This window comes from Aulonocara sp. 'chitande type north' Nkhata Bay, linkage group LG13 (assembly GCF_057382095.1).
Source record: "Aulonocara sp. 'chitande type north' Nkhata Bay isolate Kocher_YH1m ecotype deep benthic linkage group LG13, A_spYH_male_GT1.1, whole genome shotgun sequence".
In the NCBI taxonomy this organism is placed as follows: domain Eukaryota; kingdom Metazoa; phylum Chordata; class Actinopteri; order Cichliformes; family Cichlidae; genus Aulonocara; species Aulonocara sp. 'chitande type north' Nkhata Bay.
Window position 1 is genome coordinate 32,547,581 of NC_141356.1, and position 21,921 is coordinate 32,569,501.

Here is a 21,921-nt window from a genome sequence, read left to right on the forward strand (position 1 = left end):
CCAAGCCTCACGAGCTGACTCACAGTGGCTCTCATGTCTGGTTCTTCCTCTGTTAGAGAAGATCTGACTGGACCACTAATCAATGTGGGAACTTTGTTAACATTGTTCCACTGTGATGCGGTTGTTGTTGTCATAGCAATGACTTTAAATGGCAAAAACATTGGTGTTTCAGCCATGCTTCCTTGGTGTGGTAGCACCCACGAGGAAGCCCGTTTTGACTACCGCAGAGACGTTTCACAGCAGCATCTAGTGGACATGAGAGGAACTGCAGTGCCTGTTTTCCCTCAGTGAATTTGTGTCGATGACACTTTTCAATCAGAACTAGAAAAAGAGTCCCGGCACTCGTTCTTCAGACCTCTGCCCTCACCTCGGGCTCAGGAGGCAGAGTGGGTCATCCACCAATCAGAAGGTCGGTGCTTGGATTTGGGGTTCTGAAGCCAGAGTTTTCCCCAACTCATCATCAGAGTGTGAGTGTGTGAACATGAGGTGAAAAGAGCTTATTTACCTCGAGCTCCTGGAAGTCGTCATCGTCGTCGATGTCATAGGACAGTGTGTGAATCTTTGCCTCCTCACCAGAAAACTCCAGATACTTCCCATCAGCAAACAGCAGCACCTCCTTTGTGGAGACGGCAGCGGCAGAAGAAGAGGAGGCTTCTGGTCCAAGTCCCTCTATGAAGGTGGTCTCACAGCAGTCGCCTCCCCCGGCCTCCCCCCAGGCCCGCAGGACACTCTCCGGGCACAGGAAGAGGCCGGGGGCCGGCCTGAGGCGAGGGTCTGGCATCCCATGCTGGGGCAGGAGAGTGCTGGGGTTCAGAAGCTGGGGAGGACCCCTGCTGTGCTCCTGCTGAGGGGAGGTGCTCACCACCACGTGACCCTGATACTGAGGAGCAGAGTACACTGACAGTAGCACCTCCCGAGGCTCCGCCCCCAGCCTGTGCGTGTTGATCAGGCCATTTTGTCTGCAGGCTTCTCCTCCTCCTCTCCGTGAGACTCTCCCAAGCCCGGAGGAGGTTTCAGGCTCTTCTCCTCGGCTCTCCTTGTTTCCTCCACCTTCCATCTCTCCTCAGAACTCGTTTCCTCCTCAAGGGGTCTCTCAGAGAGGTCAGAGGTCAAGGGTCAGGCATTGCATACTGAACTTTGCTGGAAAATAGAAAAAGAAAAGATAGAATAGAATGGCTCAGATTGGTGTGGCGAGTGGGCAGGGTAACAGTCCGAATAGCCCAGGGGAGCCTGGAGGTGTGGGACCTGACTGACCCAAGGCGTGGTGCAGAGGGTGGTGGGTCAAACAGGTAGTGGGCGGGGTCTGAGGGGTATGAAGGGATCTCTGTGAAACCGATCCAGGAAAAAGCACGAAGAGGCCTGTCCTGCTGTCCTCACAGCACGGACACATGCACCCGTGTGACGTGTGTTTGCAAACGTGGTGTGTGTGTCAGAGGATTCACCTGCTGAGCTGCATCCTGCATCCGATGAGATGCCTTGATAAACACCTGAGGTCCTTTTATGTTTTGGCAGGAAACCATCAGCAGGAGGACAATCTGACATACGGGGACATTTCTGCACTGCTGTGTTTGCTGCTTCATATTGGGACCAGATGATGGTCTGTTTGGAATATCTGGCGTCAGCAGCGTGTGTGAAACCTTAAACACCTGAAGCACCTGGTATATTAGAGCTCTAATAAAGGATTTTGTGCCTCGGCCCTCCCTCCCTACAGCCTTCAGATATTGTGGTGCTTCCTTGGCTGTGGTGTTGGAGGTGTTCCTGACGTTTTTGGGGTATTTGTGACTCTGTGAGCTGCGGCTCACATCAAATAATCCACAGCACATTAATAATAAAGCTCATCTTCAAAGCTGCGCCCACACCACCGACAGGCGCACGTGCATGGACAGCGCGCACACGCACGTGCACGGATGTTTACAGAAAAACCCTCATCGTAAACCCGAATACCGACACTCACCGGCTCTGACGTCAGCACGGTGATAGCCACACGCGCACACACACAAACACGCGCACATACTCACCTCCCAAGGTGAGACACGAGAGCCGTCCATCCATTCATCGTCCATCCATCTGCGCATCCAGGCGTGACAGCGACCCCCGCGGCCGTCCCGCAGCCGCGTTGGGTGCGCTCTGAGCGGGCTGAGAGGCGGCGGGTTCCCGATGCGAAGCTCCGTATTTCCAAAAAAGCCGTAAGAGGAGAGAGGCAGGCGGGCAGGCAGGTGTCCGTCTGCTCCGAGAATGATTCTCCTGCAGAGAGGAGGTGGAGAGGAGGAGGAGGAGGAGGAGAGAAGAGGCATGTGCGCTGAATACAGAGGAGGTGTGTGTCAGCAGAGACTTCTTCCACAGGGTCCTAAAGCCCCTCACATCAAACATGACGAATCGAATAAATCGTCCTTGAAAACGTCCAGGTTTGGACTCCTGAAGTCAGACCTGCTGACCAATCGCAGGCTCCGCCTCTCCCGTGGGACATCTTTCTCAATGATCTAAAGAACATTTGAAGATATTTGCTCGGACTTAGAACTGGTTTTAGTTTGGAGTTGATCCTGATCTGCATCCAGGAATTTCTCAAAAAATTCAGAAATTCAGTTAATGTTGAATTTTTGACATCTCCCTTTGTTTTTAGCTGGGAGACATCGTCCTGATGTTCTAATATTACAAACCGAATCTGTTCCAGATCTCCTTCACACTCAGTTCATGCATGTTTCCACAGTGATTACACTCACAGGCACCAGTACCCAGGAGGCCAGGCAGCTCCTGGAACAGGAGGAGGCTTCTGGACTGGAATGGGAACATCCGGGGTGCTTGGATATCTTTTTGGTCGTCAGGGAAGCCAGCCCTACGATTCTAACTATGGCTACGTTCACACTGCAGGTCTTAAAGCTCAAATCCGATTTTTTTGTCTACAAATAAAATGCGACAGCAAACACGCTCTAGTGTGAACCCTCAAAGCGGCCGCATGCGCAAACGAAGACGTCACACACAACGCGCTCTGTTTAGACCCAGAGCAACAGTATTCTTTGACTGATGGCCTTCATATAAAGTCTTGTTTCGGACTTTACGTTTCCCAATTTTGCTTTAAGTCATAAAGTTATTTTGTTATCTACATTTGGCCTAATAATGATCCTTATTGCTGTTTTAGAGGGGCGGTGCTTCAAAGGATAGCTGCAGATTATACAGTACAAATAAAATGTTCACGTTTCTCCAACGTTGTCTTCCCAACAGTCTCACTAACATCTATACTGGATGGCCAGGAATCTCGGGCGCTTCTCCAGCGCTGATAATTGGCGTCTGTCTTGTGTCAGTGACGTAAAAGACGGATTTAGTGCGACATGACCATCAAACAGCAGTCGCTTTCTAAAACATCAGATATGTGTCGGATTCAAGACCACATACGAAAGTGACCCAGATCGGATTTGTGCCATTCACACTGTTAGACCATGATCGGATATGGGTCGCATAGGATCAAAAAAGACGGATTTGATGCACCTTCGCCTGCAGTGTGAACGTAGCTTTAGATGTCTCAACTCCACCTGCTGCTTTTCATGCAGAAACAATCTTGTAGAGACTAAACAAAATATAAACGAGGGAAGAGTCAAGAGAGAGAATGTCAGGGTGAGATATTCCATCAGGCGTCATGGAAACAGGACATTTTAAAATGAACCACACTTTCTGTCATAAACACTTTTCAGACAGAGTACACCCACTAAAACTTCATCAGGTCCCATTAAACCTGGTATGAGTGATGGTTTGATTTCATCAGTGTGTCACATCACTGTAGACGAGGAGCTCACAGCTCGTCTGAGCGGTTTGCTTTTGTGCATCATGGACAAACATCTGTGCATCGGATCAGGTCATCAATGCAGCCGATCAGGTCACCAATGCATCGGATCAGGTCATCAATGCAGCCGATCAGCTGCTGCTGCCGAGCCCCGTACCTCCAGTGGAAGCACTGGGGACGGAGTCAGGTTTCCACGCAGTTGTTAATTCATTAACGTTGGTGTTATAGATCTTGGGTTGGATTTGAACTCTTGGGACCTGCTGAAACCCCGCCCAACTGCTGTTTGTGTGGGGTAGCCAATCAGAGGTAAGCTGTGTGGAAAATGGGGAGGAGTTAAATATCTCGCTTCAGACAGAGGATGAACTGCAGAGAGGCCGGTGTCAGGTAAAGAAGGATTATTCTGAACAGGGACTCAAGCACAGCTGCTTTCAGAGAGTCCAGGAACAGACCACACCTCAGGAGGGAGGAGGTGACGGAGGGGAGATCAGGATGAAGCAGAGAATTTTGGAGGAGGCTGAGGAAAAAAACGTCAAACATCTGAGTGAGAAGAACTTGTCAAAGCAGAAGAATAAGCTCCAAACTAAATTCATGGATAGTAACCGAAACGAAACAGGATGTAGGGCGCGCTGTACGCAATGATGGAGTCCTCATTCCCTGTTATCCCGCTCCACCCACACCACCTTTTTTTTTTTAAAGCAAGCAGGAGTGTTTTTGTGTGTTTTACTGTGTAAGATTTGTCCTCATGTTTAATATGAGCTGCACAAAAGGGAAGTGCTGAAGCAGCTTAAAGGTAAAAGTGCCTTCAGTGATCCACACATCACAACATCAGGTCACTCCTGCAGAGGGAAACATAAATCAGCACAAATGAAAAATGCTGCATCACCTTCACGCTCACTGGAGACCTGCACAGCTTCATCCACCTCACAGGTCCAGGGCAGATCTAACAGATGCAAAAAAAAAAGAAAAAGATGCAGCACACCTCATGTCAGACCACACTCAGGGCCCACAGTCACACCCTCACGCTGAGGTCTGAATGTTGGAAACAAAATGAAAATCTGATTTTGTCTTGAATTTACTCATTTTTATCTTCACCACTCAAAATTCTTTAGAACCAAATTTCCAGCTGACTTCAAACTTCCTTTCCTGTTTTCATTCTTCGGTCAGTTCCTGCTGCAGTTCACAGATTAAACGTCAGCACCCCCTGCAGCTGTGGACGCTTTACTGCAGCACATACACCTGTGAGCCTCCAGGCGCTCCTCCCTGCAGACTGAGGGGAAAGCATCAGGTAGTGAAAAATGAAGAAAATACAAGAAATTAAAAACTGATATTTAATCTTCAATCAGTGTGAAATGGGATGCTCGTACATTGGAGGAGGACCCCGGGACAGGAGGAGTTACTGCCATGTCTGTAACTCAGAAAACAGAACACTTTTGTTTTTGGAGCTTTCCTCTCCAAACAGCAATAATAATATTAATGTGCAAGGGTTAGCCAGGCCCTTCCTCCATGTCACACTGAGTCCTTAACTTAATATATCTCACCTGTACCTGACCCTCTGCGGTTACACTGTTACTTACACCTGTCTGTTACACTTACCTATTTGTTGCACCTGTGTACCTGTTAGTTACACCTACACAGACCTCTCTGATGTTTTCGCCTTCCCTGTTGGACTCGTTGGGCTGATGTCTCACTGCCGTCCAGCGGGGTGCGCGCTGCTCATTTAATCGTAGTTTTGAACCCAGCGAAGAAGAAAAGTGTCGGCGCGTGCGTCCAAGAAGAGGCCGTTAGTGACGCTGTTCCTGTCACAGTGCGCAAATGCGCATCCAGGAGTGCGGAGCTCTGGCTGAGAGCGAGCAGAGCCACACCGGCGGGCTAAGAAACGAAACCTTAGGAAGGAAGCGAAAACAGCGCTCCAGGGGGGGCACTCAGAGCGGGGGGAAGGCCTGTGACGCAGTAGGTAAGCCGGACTTACCTGACACTCGGCTGGTCCTACGGGCCGGGCCGTGGATGCCCGCGGAACCGCTTTCCTGCCGGAGGCCCTCCGTTCACATCCACATAGCCCACCCTGAGCCGCCCTGAGAGCGGCGCACCAAACTCCATTCAGAAAACTGCTAATTCAGAACAAACGCTCTTCGGAGAGCAGAAACACGCGCAGTCCCGTCCGTGTCTGAGACGTGTGGCGAGCTTGTCGGTGGCGAGCTTCGGTTCGGCACTCTGATACGGCACGTTATCGCCACCAGGGCTCAGTCGGGAACTGTTGGCTCGTCCTCTGAAGTATGTCTGAGGTGACGATGATGCAGAGCGGCAGACTGGATGTAGACTTCATTATAACTTGTGTTTAAAAACGGGAAGTTGGAGGCGCCGAATTTACTAGAATATTCTATAGAGCAAAAGAGAGTGAGTGAGTTTGATCAGCGGGCGGTTTAAGGTTAAATCGAGCTTTTTTTACACGGGCTTTGGTGTGACATTTTGAGTGCTCGTCCATATGGCTCACCATGAGTAAAAGTTAGCTGGTTAGGTGTGATGGGTAGTTAGCTGGCAGGTTAACCAACAAAGCGTACCGCAGCTTTGACAAAGTGCGCACAAAGCGCAGATTTTTGCGGTTAAAGGTGAAACTAACTGCGGCAGCAAACTAGCCTTAGCAGCCGTGTTAGCTTGTTGCGTTCAGATTAAAAAAAAAAATCAAGTGCCCGGCTAATTCCTGAATCTACAGGACTGTCAGTGAGCTAATGCAATGAAAAGTCACTTTGACTTCATTAATGACACTGCGCTAAAGGCAGGGCAGCGGCGAGCACGGGTGACTCCAGAAATTAGTCCCCTTCTTACCCAAGTTTTAGACGTAGCCCGATGAAGCTAGCAGCCGTTGGAGCGCACGCTCAGCTGACAGCGGGGAGACGCACTGGGATCGTCCCAGGGCCGAAACGCAGCTGGAAACCAGCCGACTTTGTGCTTCCACCGAACTCCTGTCAGAAATCCACAAATTTTGCCCTGACATCAAACTAGCGTCACATCCGTTTTATTTCACACCAACATCCACTCGGAGTTGTGATCCTCTTAGAGTGATCTTCTCTATACCCAGCTCCAGTCACATCTGCAGAGTTCACCCCATCACCAAAGTCCAGTGAGTTTGATTTCTGCACATTCTTCAGAATCCAGTGAAAAATGTGCAGATGTGACCGCTGACATCACACTACAGTCACATGTATTACTTGTCTTTATGCCACAGCTCCATTCACTTTCTGGTCCTTTTAGTTATTTTCACGATTTTCTTTGGGTTGATCAACTTTTCTTTTTTTTCCTCTTTCTCAACAAAAACGGAGTTATACTTCAGGTGATGTCATTTTCTCGTGGCCTCCTGATGAAACTTTAGTCGGATTCTGGTTAATTTTAGTTTCTTTTTATGAGAAGTCATAGAAGACCTGCTGGTTGTACACTGTTTTAACTCTGACACCAAACTCCAGTTACATTTTTGATCATTTTAGAATACAATAAAACTCGGTGTGGTCTTGCATGACTTTATTCCCGCCACAAAAGTACAGTTAAAATTTGAGGCATTTCTCTTTGGGCCTGCATATTTTACTCTTTCACTTTCATTTCAGAAGTCCTCCTCCTTCACACACATGTTCAGTCAGAGTAATTGTTTTAAAGAGAGGACCCGAAAGAATAACGATTATAAAATCTGCAGATTTCTGACTGGAGTTTGGTTTGGGGATCATTGGTTGCCACTTTCCTCAAGCCAAAGTCCAGTCCCTTTTTTGGTCATTTTAGAACGTCTTGACATCAGAATGCAGTAAAGTAAGTTTACTGAAACATGAATAAGCGACCTTCTTTTCTTTGAATAACCACTTCTCCTTTTCTGGCTCCTCCCATCAGTGACCATGGTTGGCGAACGCCGCAATGGGAACCTGCTGGTCCAGCTCGGCCCGAAACTGCAGGCGTATCCCGAGGAGCTGATTCGCCAGCGACGCACCCACGACGGGCAGACGGAATACCTGATTCGCTGGTGCCTCGTCGCCATCGACGATGGCTCCACCTCTGGAGGCGGTGCCAGCGAAGCGGGCGGGACGGTCGGCGTCAGCTCCGGAGTGGGCGGGTCCGTGAGCGCCGTGTCTGGAGAAACCAAACCGGAAAACATCCTGATGTGGATGTCGACAGAGGACGTGTACGCCAACTGTCCCACACTGCTGGGCAAGAGGAAGATGGACTCCCAGCGTCCCCTGCAGCAGGAGAAGCAGCGTGGCGGCGAGGCTTCCGACTCGGGCATTTCAAGCGGCACAGAGTTCCCGTCCGACGTCACTTTTGACGAGGTGGAGCTGTCGGACATGAAGGAAGACGTGAAGAACCTGGTGTGCCGAGCCCGGAAGCAGATGGCCAAGAAGAGCGACTTCTCCATCAACATCATGCACACCATCCACGTGTTGAGCGCCTACGCCAGCATTGGCTCGCTTGTCGGTGTCTTTAAGGAGACGGGCGCGCTCAACCTGCTGATGGAGCTGCTGTGCAACAAGGAGACTCAGACGAGGCGAAGCGCCGGGAAGATGCTGCGCGCGCTTGCCTCGCATGACGCAGGTAAGCAGTCTTTAAACAGCGCTGTGATCGGACACAGGGTTTAGTTCCCCCCCGGTGGGCTGTGAGGATACTGCAGGCTTGTTTCAGAGTCCTCAGGTGGATTAGGCGCTGGTATTCTTTTACAGTCTCAGTGGTAGTTGGACAGAATTAACAGCTGGAGCTGCTGTGGGAGATAAAATCATCAGAATATTAAAAAAGGACCGACTGGGTCTTCTGTCTGTGTGACGGTCAGTTGTGTTTTAAGGTTTGGGGCGGCGCTCTGGAGTTTAAGTGATGAATGAAATGGGAAGTGAAGCGTGAGGAGCGATCAGAGTAATGACGTCTGTGCGCTCTGCGTCACAGCTGTTTGTGCTGAGTACGATCAGCTGATAGGCCAAGGCTACGCCGCCTCCTCCTCCCAACTTGCTCTAAAATGTGGCGTAAAATGTAAAACTTTGACCAGCTGACCAATCGGAGCAGAGGGATGTTTTTCAGTGGGTTTGGTGTCAGATACACGACAAGAGCTCGGCGAGGTCGGCGGCGTGCTCCAGTGCTGCATCAGTGTTTAGGTGTTGCTGATTGGTCAGCGTGTGAGAACGTTCAGCAGGAAACCGCGACAAAGATCGAGCTGCCGAGATCGTGAATCGGGAGAAGAAGCGTTTTCCAGCGGGGAGAATGTCCAATCAGAGGCGGTCATGATGTTGGGACTAAAGTTTTTAGTTTGTGAACCCTCAGACAGCCTGACATCACGTCACCGTGGCAACAGAAATGTTCAGCTGACTCGAGAAAAAACTGGGTAGGAAGTTCAGAGTACTGTGTCACCGCGGCCGGCCGTTTGAGGCGTGCAGGCCGAGGTTAGCAGAATGATCAAAGACAGAAGCGTGAAGCTGACGTTAAGACGCCGAGATTGTGGTCGCCTTAAGATTTAGATCTGGACTTTGGAGAAGCCGCCTGAGCGTCGAGGGGTGATGACTCAAACCTTTAAACAGGCCTCAGGCAGGGATAGCAGCCATGTTTACACGCCACAAAGGCGTGGAGCAGTTTGATTCCTGCTTGGAGAAGCAACACTGCTCCTCACGTCTCTCCACGTCAGAGCTGGAGTCGGAGCAGAAGAAGAAAGTTTTCATGTTCTGAGAATCTCTGAACTCCCGTACTGATGGAGGAGGGAGTCCTGGCGTACCCTGCTCCCTCTGAAACAGTCGATGACATCAACGCCTGTCACATGATCAGTACTCTGATAGAACGGTGCTGATGATTAATAATCAATAAGCTGTGATCGTGCTCTCTCAGTAATCTTCTAATCACTGATGGTAATCGCAGCAGCGTGAAGCCGAGCAGTCACTGGAGCTTTTGACAAACTATTTTATCTCTGTCTACATCCGCCACGTTGAAGTGTGCGTCCTGTCACTTGTTACGGTCAGGGTCCAGAAACGCACTCGTCGGTGCAGGCAGCCAATCAGCAGCAGCTCCACACTCGGGCTAAAATGAGCGTTTTTATGAATGGACTCTGGTCCACATCTGTCTAAAGCTTTGATTCTTTCAGGCTTATTCTGTGTTCAGCTGCTCGACGTCTCTTAAAGCTCCGCCTCATTCGTTCGTCTTCACCTCAGAGCTGAGAGCTTTGAGCGCTAACGCGGGTCGAGCCTGATGCCGCGTTTACTCTGACACGGTCTGAAAAAATCAGTTAATAAGTTGATCAGATGTTTTAAGCCCCTGTTAAACACTGCCTCCACCCTCCTGGCTCCTCCCCCTGCTGACAGTGTAAGTGGTTTAAAGTATAAATGTGTGCGTATGGGCCAATGCCTCCTGGAACGACTATTGATCTGTTATTGAGTAGTGTCAGGCGCTGAGGGCGTGTCCCGCCGTGTCGCCCGCAGGCAGCCGGGCGTACGTGCTGCTGTCTCTGAGCCAGCAGGACGGCATCGAGCAACACATGGACTTCGATAACCGCTACACGCTGCTGGAGCTGTTCGCCGAGACCACGTCGTCCGAGGAGCACGGCATCTCCTTCGAGGGCATTCACCTGCCGCAGGTAAGACTAATTTCTTTATGTTGTCAGAGGTGCGCCTCTGTGGCTCCGCCCAGCAGGGGGCGTCGCTGCAGTAAACCTGCTTGACTGTGTGTTCAGATTCCCGGGAAGCTGCTCTTCTCCCTGGTGAAGCGTTACCTGTGCGTCACGTCTCTGATGGACAAGCTCAACACGGCGGGGGCGGAGTCAGGCTCTGAAAAGCTGGACACTTGCCCTTCTCCTGCCTCTTCCTCCAGCAGCTCCGCCCACCAGACGGAGCAGCTCCGTGTCCAGCGGGAGTTTGACTTCACCATGGCCATGGCCAACCTGATCTCGGAGCTGGTCCGAGTGATGGGCTGGGACCGTAACCGCCAACCGCTTGATGGCTCTGCCCACCTCACAGGAGTTGTGGTTAGCGGGGAGGATCAAGGGGAGGAGGCTTCCCGCCCTGTCCTCAGGTCCATTTTTCAGCCTCGATTCTGCGCCTCCCCTGTCACTCTAACCACCAGCTCCGGTGGCGCAGCCCCCGCCGCCACACCACCAAAGAAGAAAGCAAATGGTTTCAAAACGCGCTCGGACTTCACCTGCCGCTCCGCCTACGTGGAGTACGTCCAGGACAACCTGAAGAGCGGCATGATGGTCCGCATGCTGGAGGACTACGAGGAGGTGAGCGCCGGCGACGAAGGAGAGTTTCGCTACAGCAACGACGGCTCGCCACCTGTACAGGTGAGGAAACCCGTATAGGTCGGCTGAAGTAGGGGGTGGGGCTTCATCCAGGTGTAGAGGAAGATTTGGCTGTCAGTGTACAGGGTGGGCCATTTCTATGGATACAGCGTAATAACACGGGAATGGTTGGCGATATCAAAGTCCTGTTTGTGGCACATTAGTATATGTGAGGGGGCAAACTCCTCAAGATGGGCGGTGACTAGGGCTGCACGATTTTGCATAAAATGAGAATCACGATTTTTTTGGCTTAGAATTGAGATCACGATTCTCTCACGATTTTCTTTTCCAGTATAAATATTTATCGCACTTATTAACTGCACATCAACTTCGTAACAGTTGAGACTGAACATGAAAACAATAAATAAACATAAAAACAACAAATGTCTCACGTTTTGTTGTTGCCGCAAAATGTTGTACTGCTTGAAATTCCGTCTCCACCGTTGCTCGACGCTGCGTGTACAGAGCAGGTAGTGCAACGATAGACAAATGGTTGCGGGACGGCACTGTGTAGCGTTTGTCTAGGGTAGGGCTGGGTATCGTCACTGATTTCTAGAATCGATTCAATGCCGATTCACAAGGTCCCGAATCGATTTGTTCCACGATTCGATTTAATTCGATTTGAATCTTGGAAATTTTGACAGCCAGAAATAATATAATTCAGATCAGTACATTTACATATTTTTGTATCTATAAAAAGGAAGCTGACACACGCAAGACTTTATCACAGGTGTGAGCATCACAGCAGAGGCCTTTGTGTCAAAGTAGCTGAAGATAAAACACAGAAAAACATGAAGGTGATTTTCCTGGCCTGGGATTTTATAAAAATATTCTGCAGTACATCAAAAACAAAAGAAAACCATTAATTAATGAACATCACCTCTGACGTTACAGCGGTTTTATTAGAGACACGGCTAAGCGTTTTGCATTTTGCATAATTTTAAAAAGTTTAAATTTGTTCAGTATTGAACGGCAGAAATTAGGTTTTCTTTTTGGAAGTATATAAAACGGAAAAAAAAAACGTCGGCCGACAGCGCTGTATACAACGTAGTCTTGTGCATAACAAGCAAGCGAATAATGAAGAAAACAGATTTTTAGACGGGAAACTGTTCTTGAAGTTGAAGTACAGAGAGAGAGAGAGAGAGAGAGAGAGCTGTGCATCGTGGTCGAAGCAAAACAGCAAAAGTCAGAGTGAATACATGACGATGTTTATGTGAAGCGTAGTTTGGATCTTCTTTTGCTGCTGGTTCGGTCAATATTGTTTGGAGAGAGATAAAACTAACAGCTTTAGAATCAGTGCATAAAGGGCGTGAACACAAAGCGCCGACCCGCCGACAGATGGCCTGTATTTATATAGCGCTTTTCTAGTCCCTAAGGACCCCAAAGCGCTTTACATATCCAGTCATCCACCCATTCACACACTGGTGATGGCAGCTACATTGTAGCCACAGCCACCCTGGGGCGCACTGACAGAGGTGAGGCTGCCGGACACTGGCGCCACCAGGCCCAGATCAGAATCAGCGAGCTGTCGGCTTCCAGCCCCGACTGTGAGAAAGGCGACATCTAACTGATTCTGATCCACGGGTTTTGTCTTTGTGCAGAATCCGTGTTCCTGCTCTCATTTACTGTCTTAGCTGTTTGGTGGTTGTTGAAATTTTGTGAGATTTCACCAGAAATTCTGGCATTTTGGGCAAAATAAATTTATATTAAAAAATCGATTCAGGATTTTAATGAATCAATTTTAAGTTATCCAAGCCAGAATCGATTTTAATCGATAAATCGATTATAAAAACCCACCCCTAGTCTAGGGTGTTGATCATTTTCCTAAATCCCTCGTTTTGCACAGTGTTGATGGGAGCCATATCTTTGTTCAGGTGATAAGTGATAGCCTCCGTAATTTCTTTGAGTTCGACGGGTATAGGGAAGCGCTGTATAAGGTTCCCATTATTGATGTTTGGGTGGTTGACCGGGACGGATTTTCTCCTGTCACTTTCTCGTCATCCCTGACGTGCTCTCCGTTGTTTTTTTCCTGCTAATTTTAGCATCACACAGCACAGCTTCTGTATCACGTGGTATAAGGCTCCGCCCTTGTCATTTGTTGAGCAGGAAGAGTGAGCGCTTGTTTTCATGCAGAGTACGTCCCAGATCAAAATGCGGTACAATCGTCGTCCTTTTTTTTTTTTTTTTTTTAAATCGTTGTCATTTGGAAATGAGATCGCACATAAGTATGAATCGAGATCGCGATTTTCTAACGATTAATCATGCAGCCCTAGTGGTGACCATGGTGGCCATTTAGAAGTCGGCCATCTTGGATAACTTTTGTTTTTCCAATAGGAAGAGGGTCATGTGACACATCAAACTTATTGGTAATGTCACAAGAAAAACAATGGTGTGCTTGGTTTGAGTCCGACCCCTCTGTCTCGATCCCTTGCTCTGCTGTTTTTAACCAGTTTGAGCCTGTGACTCTTTCTTATTTAGAGGATGTGGTCGGCCACCTGAGGCCCACTGGTTCCCCAAATGATCCTGTCCCACCACAATTTTTTAAGGAGATTTTCCTAGCATAGGCCAGGCTGTTCTTACTGTTATGAACAGCAGTTTAATATCTGGTGTAGTCCCTGCTAATTTAAAGCATGCAGCAGTAGACGTAGAGCTTTTTATTGTCATTGTGCAATTTCTTGCACAGCGAAATTGGGTAGCTGAACCACAAAGGTGCTAAAGTAAGAAGAAGAGAAACCAATATACAACGAAGGCGGAAAATAAATAAATAAATAAATAGTACAACCCTTGCTTAAGAAACCTGTCCTGGACCACACTGTGTTGGCTAACTACAGGCCTCTCTCTAAGTTGTCCTTTATGTCTAAAAATTGTACATTGCCAATTGATGGATTTTTTTTTTTTAAAGGAGAATGGTGTCCTAGAGGTCTTCCAATCAGGTTTTAAAAACGTTCATAGCACGGAGTCAGCACTCTTAAAGGATTTTAATGATATCCTCCTTTCCTGTGACTCTGGTAATCATGTTGTTCTTGTCTTTCTTGACCTAACAGCTGCCTTTGACACTGTAGACCACTGTAGCATTTTACTGTCTCGCTTGCACCATCTTGCAGGCATTCGTGGTACTGCCTTGAAATGGTTTAGGTCTTATCTTTCTGACAGAACTTTTAGTGTTAACCTTTCAGGGTATGAGTCCTCCTCTGCCGCCTTTCAGTCTGGGGTCCCGCAGGGCTCAATTTTAGGACCTCTGCTTTTTTTCATTATATTTACAGCCCCTGGGAACCATCCTCAGAAGGCATGGAATATCCTTCCACTGCTATTAAGCCACTTCTAGCATCTCTAGAAGACATTAAATCTTGGATGTCCCTAAACTTTCTAAGATGTAATTCAAGCAAAACTGAGGTGATTCTGTTTGGTCTCAGTGGACCTTGTGAACCCTCGTCTATTGATTTGAGACCCCTGGCAGAGTATTTTAAACCTGTTGTTACTAACCTGGGTTTTAAGATGGACAGTGATTTTAAATTAGACAGTCAAATTAGGGCTACTGTCAAGTCCAGTTTTTATTATTTAAGGCGTTTGGCAAAGATAAGACCTGTTTTATCCAGGCCGCATTTTGAAACAGTAATCCATGCTTTTATTCCATCTCGTTTGGATTACTGTAATGTGCTGTATTGTGGAGTTAGTCAGCGTCTTCTCTCTCGTCTGCAGCTGGTCCAAAATGCTGCTGCATGACTTTTAACCAGAACTCGTACAAGAGAGCACATAACTCCCATCATCGCCTCACTCCATTGGCTGCCTGTATATCTTAGAGTTCATTTTAAAATTCTCATGTTTGTTTTTAAATGCTTAAACGGTCTTGCCCCAACTTACCTCTCTGAGCTTCTGCATCCTTACTCACCCCCAGGTCTCTCAGGTCAGCTGACAAGCTGCTCCTGGAGGTACCCAGGTCCAAGAGGAAGCTCAGAGGGGGCGGGGCCTTCTCTGCCCCAGCACATTAGAGAGGCCCCCTCACTGTCCACTTTTAAAACGCATCTTAAAACCCATTTTTACTCCTTGGCTTATGACACAGTCTGACCCTGATTTTATTGTTTTAAATGTCATTTTAATTTTTTTAATTTTTATTATTTTTCTTATTCTTTAACATGTTCAATGTATCATGTTTGGCATGTCAAGTGTTCAGCTGATCTGAAAGTGCTATATAAATAAATTGCTTGCTTGCTTAATGCTGTGAATACTTTCAGAATAAAAGCACTCTGAGTACACGGAGCTGCATCCACATTTCGTTCTCTTATTTTTGAGTTAGAAACTCCACTCGGATCAGCGTGAACCTGAGCCTGCTTCTGACCCGCTCTCTGCTGTGTTCAGGTGTACTGGAACTCCCTGTCCAGGACTTACTGGGTCCACTGGCACATGGTGGAGATCCTGGGGAGCGGCAGCAGCAGTCAGGCTGAGAAGGAGACACAGGAGAAGGCCTCCTCGCTGACAGAGACGCTCAAACTCTCAGCAGGTAAGAGCCGAGCACCGTCCGCTGCTCCTTTGCTTTCCTCCGCAGTCTGAGCACGTCTCTTCTTCTCTCAGTGAGCCAGACCTTCTTCTCGAAGCCTCCCGGCGGTCTCTACTCTCTACCCTACCTGTCCGAGGGTCTGAACACGGAGCCGGTCACTCTGAGCAGAGCCGAGTGGTGGGAGATCCTCTTCTTCATCAAGAAACTGGAGCCGAAGCAGCAGCAGGAGGTCAACGGCGTCCTGCTGCAGAGCCTCGACGACCAGGTAGGAGACCCCTTCGTCTTTGAGGTTTAAAGTCAGAGCGCGGGGAGGCGGATCATTGCGGTGAGAGGATCTGACCGTCAGCTGCCTGTGACGTAAGAGTGCCGCTAAATCACCTGATGTCCTTTGATAAGAGTCGCTGTGCGAGAAGCTGAAACTTTCTCTGAAAATAAAAATCAGTCTGCAGAGTTTATCGCAGCGACGGTGAGCGAGGGCGCCTCCCAGTCACATGGTACAACCTGAGCCTGAGGGCGGGATGGCGGCCGCCTGGCTTGTCTGCGGTGAAATGTGATCCGGGTTTGTGGTTTGAAAAGCCTGATTGTCACCACGTCTGTCCTCAGGAGGCGGAGCTGGACGACTCGTCTCTCATCGGCCTGTCGGTGCCCGGAGACGTGGCCAAGAAGCTGCTGCACTACCTGAAGCAGAAGCTGCCGTCGTCGTGCCTCGGCGACCTGCTGTGCTCCCACGCCTTCACCAAACATTACCTGAAGAGAGGCGGAGCCAGCCTAGAGGACGAAGAGCTGCTGGGTAAGAAAACAAACAACACGCCTCTCGTAAGGCGCGTCCTCGACACACCCTTGTCTCACTGTGCTCGTTTGTGCGTCTCTGCAGCTGAAAGCTCGTCCGGGCTGGGTGGAGGTGGCGGAGGAGGGCAGGGCTTCTCGTCTGCCTCGACCTCCTCGTCCTCAGCGATGGGCTCCGTCTCCAAAAAGGCCAAGAAAGAGCTTCCTGTGGATTCTGGCTGCTGCAACTCGGAGACGGAGAGTGACCTACCCACAGAGGACGTCAGCAAATACCCCGACGACCTGGAGGACAAGATGAAAGGTGGGGGCGGGGCCTGTTCCAGACTTGGTTCAGGTATCGGAGCGAGCTGTTACTCACCTGTGTTCTCTTCCTGCAGTGTTTAACAACCCACGGGTGCAAGGCAAGAAGACTGTGCTGGAGAAGCTGGGGGAGGTGGTGGACGTCCTGAAGAAGGGCGGGTCGGGCTCAGACCACACCCAGCAGCTCGCCGCCGTCCTCTTCCTCACCCGGCTGGTGGAGGGGACGCAGGAGAAGAACGCCACGAGGAGTGACTCGGCCCAGACTGTACGGTGAGACACCGCCAAGCGGTTTCCTGTGTCGTCCCGATGTTAACCTTCACCCTCGGTATGTGGGCGGAGTCTCGTCACAAACGCGGTCAGATTACCTTATTTCTTTGTGGCGTTACCGTAAAAACTTGACCTGCTGCGCTGGCGGGCGCCGGTTGTGATAGTGTTTGGCAGGAAGTAGAAGGTGACGGCGTGTTACTCTCATAGGGACAAAGTGCTGAAGCTGCTGGTGGAGCTGCTCGGCTCCGCCTCCAAAGACGTGGTCGTCAGCACGCTCCGATTGACCCACCTCCTCATGCTCAAGTATGAGTGGAGGGTCTCCTTCGCCACCGAGGGTGGGGTCAAAGCCATCCTGTCCTGCATGCAGGAGTTCTCGGGCGTGGTGCATGTGCAGCAGCTGGCGCTGGCGGTGAGAAAACGTCTGGTCATTGCTCATCTGCCGCTTTGCTGTGAAATGATTCCTGACTGGCTCCTCCCCCTCTCAGACTCTGAAGGTCATCACGGGCGCCAGTAAACATGACCTGCGCAGCGTAGGCAGCAGCCCGCCGCTCTCAGAGTCAGGCACCCAGATGATGCTGGAGATCTTTGCCAGCATCGGCTCAGCCACGCCCGAGGGCTCCAGAGGCCTGCTGGACGCCATTCCGGCCGCCATCGACCTCATGCTGACCACAAAAGGGTGAGTGACTTTTGCCTCGGCGAGTACAGTTAACGCCGTGTGCTCGCCGCTCTGACACTGCCTTCTTTGTGCAGCTGCGTGCCGTCTGTGAGGAACGGGCTACTCGTCATCATCATGCTCATCTCCAACCACAAGAGCCTCGCGGAGCAGCTGGTCGCCTGCGACGTCACCAGCGTCCTGAAGAAGTGTCTGAGTCTGTCCCGCGCCGAGACCATGCTCGCCATCATTGCGCTCAACCACATCTCCATGGTGCACAAGCTGGAAAGCAAAGGTACGCACGCTTTGATCACTCCCGCCAAAGTCCATTCAGATTTGTGCTAATTTTAACTCGTGCTCGTTAACCTGCGCGCTCAGAGAGCCGCGAGCAGCTCGACTTCAAGGACACGGAGCTGCAGATGCTGGTCGTCAGTCTGAAGGAGATGACAGCCACCAAGGAGGTGATCCAGACGCTGGAGCAGCTGCTGTGTGACGACGCCTCACAGCTGGAGGAGGAGCGCAGCCAGGTGATGTGACGCACGCATGAGCACACGTGCACGCGCCGCAGGTGTGTTTTCTAACCCCGGGTCTCGTCTCCATGCAGGTGACTCACAGTCGGGACACCTACCAGGACCTGGTCCGTCTGATTGAGCAGCACCGAGGCGATCGGGCCGTCCAGCTGTCCATCCTCAGGTATGCTGACCTCTGACCCTGCTCACCTTGATGATGAGTGATCAAAATGCTGCGTTCAGGTGCAACAGGTGCTGGTAAAGGGGTGTGCACTCCCACCGCCGCCACACGTTTATAGCTCAGTCACGTTGTGCAGCTTCTTCCTGAGTGGATGTAATATGTTTAATATTGATGAGGATGCTCTTGTCTGATTGGCTCTTTACGCTCCCGCAGGATCCTGAACAAGTTCCTGGACAACTACCAGGAGGACGTGCTGCCATGGCACGAGAGCATCGAGCCCTGCCTGTCCTCCATGACGGCCTTCATCAATGACAGAGAGGTCAGCTAGCTCCAAGCGCGCTCACAGGTAAAGCTGCCAACATCCGCTAACCTCCCGCTTCCTCCCGCAGGTGGTGCAGCTCTTCATCCGCTTCCTGTACCGGCTGGCGTCTCTGAACAAAGACTACGCCGTGGTCATGTGCCGCCTGGGGACCAAGGAGGCGCTGGTGAAGGCGCTGGACAAGCACAGCACCAACCTGCTGCTGGTCACCGAGCTCCGAGACCTCATCACAGACTGCGAGAAGTACGCCAGCCTCTACAAGAAGATGACCACCAGCGTCCTCGCAGGATGCATCCAGGTACACGGGGGTGGGGCTTCTGTCACCTGGAGACGACCCTCGCTCGGTTGAAAGCAAACGTAAAGATTCAAACGCAAACATTCGTCTTTGGCTCTCAGCGAAGGCGGTCGCACTTTTCTCCTCCTCCTCTCCCTTAGCTTCCCTGCTTAGCCTCTTGTGTCCTTGTCTAGTCTCGTGTTTTTTGTGTTACTTTTCCCTGGAACACTCTCACAGTCTGTTCTCTAAAACCTAAAAGAAGAATTATGGCTTGGATCAACCCTAACCCTGTCTCTGAATGCAATTGACACCCCTTCTCAACGTGAAGTCTGGGCTCGGGTGAGCCTGACTGCTGAAGATATCTACCTATTCGGAACCATGGTAACAGGGTTCTGGCTGATCGGAGCTGGCTTGGTCCTGACTTATCGGAGAATTAAGGAAGCGGAACCGGCTGTTCAAACCCCCACAAGGCTGCCCGCTGGGATTGAAATGATGGGAGAGGCGTGAGTTTCTCAAAATGGGCTCATTGAGTCAGCACGGAGAAGATCTTGGAGCTTACGGCTGCCGTGAACACTCAGAATAAGATCTCTGAGCGCAGACTGGATGACATCTGGAGGGGCTCGCTCGAACAACACCTTTGAGCGATCGATCACATCTTGGGGAAGTGCACTGCGGTCGTGAGTTCTCAGAACCTGCTCTTTGCGCAAAAACAACGACAACATCACAGAACGTAAGTTTGGATACCATCATAGAAAGCTCGCGGCGCTCCAACGGGAGATAGAGAGACCAGTGTCGGACTGTAGAACTGCTTTGAAATTCATATGAGCTGTTCGCTGTTCTGAGCTGTGTTGAAGGACACTGTCTCAGCTGAACTCTGGACACACACACACACACACACACACACACTGATAAGCACACACTCATCTCCCCTCCTTTTCCAAACGCCTTCGATGCTTGTCTCCTACCAGGGAAGATGGCGGTCGACTGGACCAGCGCAGACATGCTGCAGAACCGGATGCGCTGCCTACACCGGCTCTCTCTCACCTTTACCCGCCCCTGTTGCTTGTCTTGTGTTTCTATGGTGTATTGATAGTCATGTGCTTTTTGTGCTGAGGTGTTTTTTCTGTTATCAAACTGTTCTCCCACTAGGAGCTCAGTCTGAGTAGTTTTTTTTCTCCTCCTCTTACCTCATGTTATGTATTTTCGTTGTTTTTTCCTATCAGCCGACCTTTCTGACATGTCTCCCCAATGTGATGTTTGTGTAAAGTTGGTCAGAAGGTTCCTTTGTAAGTGCGCATGCGCCATTAGCGTGCTGCCTGCTGTAACCCTAATTTCCTTCGGGATTAATAAAGTATTCTGATTCTAAAGTAACATCTTCCCGTTTCCTGTCAGATGGTGCTGGGGCAGATCGAGGAGCACCGCCGCAGCCACCAGCCAATCAACATTCCCTTCTTCGACGTGTTTCTCAGGAATCTGTGCCAAGGTTGGTTAAATCCTGACGTTTCACCGCAAAACAAAAGAATAGTGAACGTCCAATCCTGGTCGAGTGTTAGGCGTGGCAGCCACCCGCCGCCGTGCGAAACGGGCGTAGCTCGCTCATGACTGGCATCTCAGTAACCAATGAGCATGCAGTGTGACAGTCAGAGCCGCCCCCTCAGTGTTCACTGTAGGTTGGAGAACAGATGTCCATCTTTTATATACAGTGTGTGTTATTGTTGGTGCAGATTTAAATCCAGCCCTGAGTGTCACAGGTGGAGGTGGCATCAGGTGGTGTGTTTCCTCAGAGGCTGCTGATAATCGGCGTCGCTCTGGTTTCACAGCTCGCTGAGCTCCGTGAGCAGAGCCGCTTCACGCTGCTCTCGGGTGGTGCTTTTCTACCTTAGATCTGCAGTGGGAGGGGCTGTTGGCGCACTGGGGGAGGTGTGCTTCTAACTGTCTGTGCTGCGTCCAGGGTCCAGCGTGGAGCTGAAGGAGGACAAATGCTGGGAGAAGGTGGAGGTGTCGTCCAATCACCATCGAGCGAACAAGCTGACCGACAAGAACCCGAAAACCTACTGGGAGTCCAACGGCTGCACCGGCTCGCACTTCATCAACATCTTCATGCACAGAGGCGTCATCATCAGGTAGGCGGGGCCCCAGCTCCTCGCTGTCTACTCCCGCCACTCGGGTAACGCTGACACCTGACAGTCTGTGTCTCCGCTCAGGCAACTCGCCATCCTGGTGGCCAGCGAGGACTCGAGCTACATGCCGGCCCGGATTCTGGTCCTGGGGGGAGACGAGCCCACCAACATCAACACGGAGCTCAACACGGTGAGTGCGAGTCTCCATACAATTCGTGCTGCGCTCGCTGAGAGCGTTCCCTCACCCGTCCCGTCTGCGTCTCCGCAGGTGAACGTGCCGCCGTCGGCCAGCCGCGTGGTTCTGCTGGAGAACATGACCCGGTTTTGGCCCATCGTCCAGATCAGGGTCAAGCGGTGCCAGCAGGTCAGACCAAGTTCACGTCAGCTTTCTTTAGCTTCCCGTCCTCTCGCTGACCCCTCCCTCTCTGTCACAGGGCGGTATCGACACCCGCGTCCACGGCTTCGAGGTTCTCGGTCCGAAGCCGACGTTCTGGCCCGTTTTCAAGGAGCAGCTGTGCTGCCGGACCTACCTGTTCTACAGCACCAAGGCCCACACCTGGTGTCAGGAGGTGATGGAGGACAAGACGCAGTTGTTGCAGCTCTTCAACAAGTATGAATACTGCATACAGAGTACTGCCGCTCTCTAGCATGTACAAGTACTGCAGGAAATACTGTTAAAATGACGTGACAGTACTGTAAAGTACGGCGTGTCAGAAAGCAAAGATGCAGGAAACGTTAGAGCACAAAGTTTTACATGCAAACCGTTCACGTGTACTCAGACTGTGGGCGTGTCCAATGACAGTCCAGCTCGCTGTGAGCGTGTCTGCGCAACCACGAGAAACTCGCCAAGCCGCTCTAACGGCGTTTCAGTCGTGACGGTGAACGGCTGCAGTACAAATACTCACTGAAAATATTGTTAGAGTACTAGTAAATACTCTATTACTGCATCTAGTCAAGTACAAGTATC

At 50.5% G+C, this 21,921-nt stretch overlaps 2 protein-coding genes across 14 annotated transcripts in view; one reads left to right on the top strand and one right to left on the bottom strand.

The window, feature by feature from the left end:
- The window catches only part of syndig1 (synapse differentiation inducing 1), a 22,759-nt gene extending 15,790 nt beyond the window's left edge, over positions 1 to 6,969 (bottom strand). The window contains exons 1-7 of one of the 8 annotated variants that reach the window (XM_086260028.1): positions 5,745 to 6,969; positions 5,369 to 5,658; positions 5,140 to 5,180; positions 4,868 to 5,042; positions 4,659 to 4,715; positions 2,019 to 2,244; positions 506 to 1,140 (exon numbers count right to left, since the gene is read on the bottom strand). In XM_086260028.1, coding sequence (XP_086116154.1) covers positions 506 to 1,057 — 552 coding nt within the window. In that variant the 5' untranslated portion in view covers positions 1,058 to 1,140; positions 2,019 to 2,244; positions 4,659 to 4,715; ... (2 more) ...; positions 5,369 to 5,658; positions 5,745 to 6,969. Of the gene's footprint in view, positions 1 to 505; positions 1,141 to 2,018; positions 5,043 to 5,139; positions 5,181 to 5,368; positions 5,724 to 5,744 lie in introns of those variants that run through there. The other 7 variants (XM_086260026.1, XM_086260027.1, XR_015124485.1 and 4 more) reach the window with 7 other exon arrangements.
- The window catches only part of cul9 (cullin 9), a 28,754-nt gene continuing 12,379 nt past the window's right edge, over positions 5,547 to 21,921 (top strand). For 3 of the 6 annotated variants that reach the window (XM_086260014.1, XM_086260015.1, XM_086260016.1), the window contains exons 1-21: positions 5,547 to 5,729; positions 7,646 to 8,341; positions 10,198 to 10,352; positions 10,449 to 11,054; positions 15,408 to 15,549; positions 15,621 to 15,811; positions 16,150 to 16,336; positions 16,421 to 16,633; positions 16,710 to 16,902; positions 17,107 to 17,308; positions 17,385 to 17,575; positions 17,650 to 17,846; positions 17,930 to 18,078; positions 18,156 to 18,244; positions 18,455 to 18,560; positions 18,631 to 18,858; positions 20,227 to 20,317; positions 20,786 to 20,957; positions 21,039 to 21,144; positions 21,223 to 21,318; positions 21,389 to 21,564. In XM_086260014.1, coding sequence (XP_086116140.1) covers positions 5,588 to 5,729; positions 7,646 to 8,341; positions 10,198 to 10,352; positions 10,449 to 11,054; positions 15,408 to 15,549; positions 15,621 to 15,811; positions 16,150 to 16,336; positions 16,421 to 16,633; positions 16,710 to 16,902; positions 17,107 to 17,308; positions 17,385 to 17,575; positions 17,650 to 17,846; positions 17,930 to 18,078; positions 18,156 to 18,244; positions 18,455 to 18,560; positions 18,631 to 18,858; positions 20,227 to 20,317; positions 20,786 to 20,957; positions 21,039 to 21,144; positions 21,223 to 21,318; positions 21,389 to 21,564 — 4,328 coding nt within the window. In that variant the 5' untranslated portion in view covers positions 5,547 to 5,587. Of the gene's footprint in view, positions 5,730 to 5,929; positions 6,058 to 6,208; positions 6,894 to 7,645; positions 8,342 to 10,197; positions 10,353 to 10,448; positions 11,055 to 15,407; positions 15,550 to 15,620; positions 15,812 to 16,149; positions 16,337 to 16,420; positions 16,634 to 16,709; positions 16,903 to 17,106; positions 17,309 to 17,384; positions 17,576 to 17,649; positions 17,847 to 17,929; positions 18,079 to 18,155; positions 18,245 to 18,454; positions 18,561 to 18,630; positions 18,859 to 20,226; positions 20,318 to 20,785; positions 20,958 to 21,038; positions 21,145 to 21,222; positions 21,319 to 21,388; positions 21,565 to 21,921 lie in introns of those variants that run through there. The other 3 variants (XM_086260019.1, XM_086260020.1, XM_086260018.1) reach the window with 3 other exon arrangements.